Raw genomic sequence first — 6,263 nt, 5'->3', positions numbered from 1 at the left:
ATGTGTGTGTGTGTGTGTGTGTGGGGGGGGTTCTCGGTTTGGTTTCTGGTTATTGCATTTATGATTCAATGCAATAAAATAAACAAATTTAAAAGGTAACAGATCATTTTAAACTTTGGTTTATTTATATAATGATTTTAATCATTGAATGTCTGGCCCCCGAGCTGTTGGCGGCCCTCTCAGCAGTTTGGTTGAATAGACCTGGTTTAGAGTTTAGAAAAATTGTTTAGATTCCAACATGTTTCAGTCAGTTCATCTGGACAGTTTCTTCTTTTGTGCTGAAACGTTTCACCTTCGATCCAGAAGGCTTCATAAGTCAAGAAAACACACAACACAAAACTTATTCTTCCCCCTACAGCTTACTCTAAAGTGGAACAAACCAGTTATGTTGGTGCTAAGATGGTTTCTTTGGCATGCCCCCTCCTCCATTGCCGGCCTTCTTCCTTGTTGACAGTCGTGTCAAACTGGTTGAAAACAACAAAGTCCAAAGACAAAACAAAGTCTTATTTATTTATTTATTTTTTATTATTAAGAGCTTGACCGATATGGAAATTTTAGCTATCACCAATGCCGATATTGGGAGTGGAACGCGACCACCAATAACCGATATCCGATATAATGGCTAAAAAATTTTGAGCTTTGAGTCCCAAGAGTAAATGTGTGGAGCAGGGCTTGTTTATTTAGCGCAGCTGTTAGCAACCATGAAGCTAAGCTAATCAGATCCATTCTATACATAGTTCCACTGTAGGTTTACAAGTGGTGCACTGGTCATAAAAACAGTCTTCTTAACGTGCGTTCATATTTTTTTATCCTCCACTATTCACCATAAAGTTATCAAGTGTGTTAAATAAATATAAATTAAACAAAGAAACACTGTTCATTGTATGTATTTTGTTCATTATATTTGTTCATTGTCATGTATGGTGAAGGTCTAATTAGTATTGACTGCAGCATTTATATTTTTTTTCTAAAGAAGTAAAGATTTCAGACAAACAATTCATTTCACTGAGGACGACAAAGATAACGTTACTAACTCTGGATGTCCTCACAAACTGGAAGCTCAATCCAACAGGACTCGTTGCTATAACTACTGACAACGGGGCTAATGTTGTGAAGGCAGTGAAACTGAACACTAACGTTAGCTTGCTAACTTGAGAGGCACGTAGATAATGATAAGCAGGATGGAGGATTGAAGCAAATTTATTATTGTTGATTTATTTTACAGATCAGTTAAAATAAACTTACCATGCTCTGTTCAGTAAAATATTCTACACAATATTGCTCCCTGCTTCATCTGTGCTGAACGTCAAAAGTGAAACTTAAGGTCATGACTTGAAAGTAGTCCTCTTGAGCCCTCTGCTGGATACATTGTACAATTTCGTCTGATTCCAGCATTTTGTGGGTGAACGTTAGAAGTGCTTATATCTGTGAATAATGGGACAACCGATACCGATAGGTCCCCACATATGTATATCAGCCTAAAATATAAGCCCTACCAATATATCAGTCGGGCTCTAATATTCATGTAAAATAATAGATTCAGGTTATTAGGGATTTAAAGTTCAGTAGAAGAAAAGTAATTCTGGCAAACATTAACATCCAGTAGGGCTGAGGCAGGAAGCAGGTTTGTAAGACCTACAGACAGCAAAAAGCTAAATGTGTTAGTGTCTTTTTTTTTATTCATGTCTGTGCCACTCACCTATTACTTTTCATCATTGTTGACTTGGCCAATCAGTATTGTAGTGCACAAAATGAACTTAGTCTAAACACAAAAATGTCATAAATATGCCATTTTATGCTACATTTAACATCACCCTAATGCACAATAAAACAATCAGATGTTTTCTTTATTTTTATTAATTGTTCTGTTCTTTTCTTCTAAACACCCCGATGCAGGTTTGTGGCGATGAATGTGATGCGTCTCAAACGTCTGGGTATCACCCACATACTGAATGCTGCGGAGGGAAACTCATACATGCACGTCAACACCAGCACAGAGTTCTACTCTGGCTCAGGGATCACCTACCACGGCGTACCGGCCAACGACACCGACCACTTTGACATCAGCGTTTACTTCGAAGAAGTTGCAGCCTTTATAGAGAAGGCTCTGGCACATAAGAATGGAAAAGGTCAGAGAAGTAAACCAAAATGAATAAAAGAGTGATTTGTATTAGTTTATTAGTACACTGCCTAGCCAAAAAAAATGTCACCACCTGGATTTAACTAAGCAAATAGGTAAGAGCCTCCCATTGGAGATCTAGATACTAATTAGACCTACGGTCATTCCGTATGTTGTGGGAATTTCAGAGAAACTGACATTTATTTTCTAAGCATGACATCCCAGTGGCTTTTAAATCCCAAAGTACTTTATGGCAAAGACTGGGCATCTTGTTTCCATAACATCCAAGGAGGAATTGAGATACTCAACCTTCCAAGGCCAGAACAGATTCAGATTTCTATATTGTTTTGGGTCAGGCTGAGCTCTTTAATTTCCATGTCTGCCTTTACAGTCTCACTAGTACATCTCATGGCAGCTCCAAACATCTGAATTGCGATTACTTACGCTGAAGTCAGGCTTACAACTTCTCCAGGATCTCTTCCTTCCAACTGTCCATGAACACTGCCAGAAGTTCCACAGTCCTACCTGATCAGGTCCACAGATACAAACCGGATTCCAAAAAAGTTGGGGCACTAAACAAATTGTGAATAAAAACTGAATGCAATGATGTGGAGATGGCAAATGTCAATATTTTATTCGTAATATAACATAGATGACAGATCAAAAGTTTAATCTGAGTAAATGTGACATTTTAAAGGAAAAATATGTTGATTCAAAATTTCACAGTGTCAACAAATCCCCAAAAAGTTGGGACAAGTAGCAATAAGTGGCTGGAAAAAGGAAATTGAGCATATAACAAACAGCTGGAAGACCAATTAACACTAATTAGGTCAATTGACAACATGATTGGGTATAAAAAGAGCTTTTCAGAGTGTCAGTGTCTCTCAGAAGCCAAGATGGTAAGAGGATCACCAATTCCACCATTGTTGCACAGAAAGATAGTGCAGCAATACCAGAATGGTGTTACCCAGCGTAAAATAGCAAAGACTTTTAAGTTATCATCATCAACCGTGCATAACATCATCAAAAGATTCAGAGAATCTGGAACAATCGCTCTACTCACTCTACTGGATGCTCGTGATCTCCGGGCCCTTAAACGTCACTGCACCTCAAACAGGAATGCCACTGTCAAGAAAATCACAGAATGGGCTCAGGAATACTTCCAGAAAGCATTGTCAGTGAACACAATCCACCGTGCCATCCGCCGTTGCCAGCTGAAACTCTACAGTGCAAAGAGGAAGCCATTTCTAAGCAAGCTCCACAAGCTCAGACGTTTGCACTGGGCCAGGGGTCATTTAAAATGGAGTGTGGCAAAATGGAAGACTGTTCTGTGGTCAGATGAGTCACGATTTGAAGTTCTTTATGGAACACTGGGACGCCATGTCATCCAGACCAGAGAGGACAAGGATAGCCCAAGTTGTTATCAACGCTCCGTTCAGAAGCCTGCATCACTGATGGTATGGGGTTGCATGAGCGCTTGTGGCATGGGCAGCTTGCATGTCTGGAAAGGCACCATTAATGCAGAGAACTATGTTCAAGTTCTAGAACAACATATGGTCCCATCTAGACGTCATCTCTTTCAGGGAAGACCCTGCATTTTTCAACATGATAATGCCAGACTACATTCTGCAGCAATCACAACATCATGGCTACGTAGGAGAAAGATGCGGGTACTGAAATGGCCAGCCTGCAGTCCAGATATTTCACCTATAGAGAACATTTGGCACATCATAAAGAGGAAGGTGCGACAAAGAAGGCCCAAGACGATTGAACAGTTAGAGGCCTGTATTAGACATGAATGGGAGAGCATTCCTATTTCTAAACTTGAGAAACTGGTCTCCTCTGTCCCAGACGTCTGTTGAGTGTTGTAAGTAGAAGGGGGGATGCCACACAGTGGTAAAAATGGACTTGTCCCAACTTTTTTGGGATTTGTTGACGCCATGAAATTTGGAAACAACAGATTTTTCCCTTAAAATGATACATTCTCTCAGTTTAAACTTTTGATCTGTGATTTGTGTTCTATTCTGAATAAAATATTAGATGTTGGCACCTCCACATCATTGCATTCAGTTTTTATTCACAATTTGTTTAGTGTCCCAACTTTTTTGGAATCCGGTTTGTAGTTCTTACAGAGTCTGAGTGTTGTCAAGCCCGGCACACACATTCCAAATGGCTTAAACAGCTGCTGACATTTCCGAATTTGTCGACAATCCAGATTTCCACCAACTCCAAAATGCAGAATCCAGTTATCATGAATCCAATTATGCTTCCAAGAAGAGGGCTCTCCTTAATCCTGTCTTCGTGTGAGAAAATCTGATCAATTGCGTTGAGAGACCAGCTGAACAAATCCATAGGTTACAAATCGGAAAATATGCAAAAAGGGGCTCTGAAAAAGGTTCACAAGACAAAGAGCAAAAGAGCAAAAGCAGGAGGGGAGGCAGGAGAGGGAAAGAGAGGTCCGTCTTTGTTGAGAGCGAGAAAGGAAGAAAGCACTAGAGTGCCCTAGATAGCAGCTCTCTTCTTCTCACAGAGGGCTGTGGTAGTTCGGTGGTCTGTGGTCGTGTCAGGAAGGGCATCCGGCGTAATAAAAAATTGCCAAGTCTTCGTGCAAGTTAGTTTGCTGTGGTGACCCCGGAAGAAGGGAGCAGCTGAAAGAAAGGGAAAAAATATATAGAAATTCAATGTTTGAATATTCAAAAAGAACTGATTATCCCTAATTTTAATGGTTAAGTTGTAAATGTACTTATAATGAGCTGAAAGGAGTCTCTTCTAGGGGTTGAACGACTACATAATTTTTAAACTTGACATTAACATAATAAAACTCGAGTAGAACTCGAGTAGTTGATGACATCATAGGATCTCAAGATGAAAAAAAATAAATAAAACCGCAAAAAAATGTAATTTATTATTTACAAAAAAAGACCAACAAAACATTGGGAACATATATTATGCTCATACCATTTATCATACTGCAAATAAGTCACAGGAAAACCAAAATTATTAGTTACTATTATTAAGCTGCAAAAGTGAAAGAAATAAAATGAAGCATTTCAAAAACAAAACTAAAAACAGTGGGGCACCACCACCAGCTTTGGTGTGCATTAGGTTTAGTTTTAGAGATTAATATGTTTATAGGTTTTTTATAGGTTTAGAGATTAATATTTTTTGCTTTTAGTTTGTGAAACAAGGTCAGAGGAAGCTGGTTCTGGTTCGGTCAATTGGATCTGGCGTTACACCATATTCTGTGACCTGCAACAGTGCATGCAACACCGCCAGCTACAGTCACAATATACGGTGGTCACAGAATATGGTATAACACCGGTTCGCAACGAGCTCCAAACAGTCAGGAAGTTGATTCATTTTCTGTTTCCTTACGATAGTTGAACCGGAAGATTCATCTTTAGTGAAATATTTCCATACTACTGATGCATTTCTACCTGTTTGCCAAGATGGGCCTGCTCCACTCAGTCCATCTGCTGGGAGGAATCCATTTGGTAGCTTCTACTAGTAGCCCGATGCGGATCACGTGACATGTGAATCAATGACGTCACTACGAATACTCGACGTGAAATTTAAAAACTCAAAAGATGTCCTAGGAATCGACCTGTCGATTACTTGAGTAGTCTGTTAAAGCCCTAGTCTCTTCTATTTTTTTATTTTAACCCCCCCCCCCCACCCCCCAGTTGTTGGACATCTAGTCATAGCTAGAACTTTGGATGTTTTGTCTTTTACAGGCAAAGTGTACGTTCACTGCAAAGAGGGATACAGCCGATCGCCTACCTTAGTCATCGCCTACCTGATGCTTCGCCAAAAAATGGACGTCTACACGGCTTTGGCTATTGTGAGACAGAAAAGAGAAATCGGACCGAACGATGGCTTCCTTCGACAGCTCTGTCAACTAAACCAAAGGTTGGCTGCTGAGGGCAAATTGTGGAACAAATGATGGACTCAGAGAAGTTTTATTATAAGAAAACGAAAGTAAGTTCAACTGTATTTGGCTCATCTAAAAAAGTTAAATCTGGTCCTCTGGACATTCAAAAAAACCCAAAACAAAGCAAAGCACAGCATGTCAAGTCCAAGACTCGACAACAAAACAAGTTTAACTTACTAATAACTCATCAACAACATCACTATTCCAATAACA

General features: G+C 39.6%; 1 protein-coding gene across 1 annotated transcript in view; it reads left to right on the top strand.

The window, feature by feature from the left end:
• Positions 1 to 6,062, top strand: part of LOC119422058 (dual specificity protein phosphatase 3-like) — an 18,381-nt gene extending 12,319 nt beyond the window's left edge. Inside the window, exons 2-3 of the mRNA XM_037689401.1 lie at positions 1,897 to 2,129; positions 5,854 to 6,062. Of these exons, the coding sequence (XP_037545329.1) occupies positions 1,897 to 2,129; positions 5,854 to 6,062 (442 nt within the window). The remainder of the gene's footprint in view (positions 1 to 1,896; positions 2,130 to 5,853) is intronic.
• The last annotated feature ends 201 nt before the right edge of the window (positions 6,063 to 6,263 follow it).

This window comes from Nematolebias whitei, chromosome 15 (genome assembly GCF_014905685.2).
Source record: "Nematolebias whitei isolate Nwh7 chromosome 15, NemWhi1, whole genome shotgun sequence".
Classification (NCBI taxonomy): domain Eukaryota; kingdom Metazoa; phylum Chordata; class Actinopteri; order Cyprinodontiformes; family Rivulidae; genus Nematolebias; species Nematolebias whitei.
This window is presented reverse-complemented; position numbering and strand designations above follow the sequence as displayed.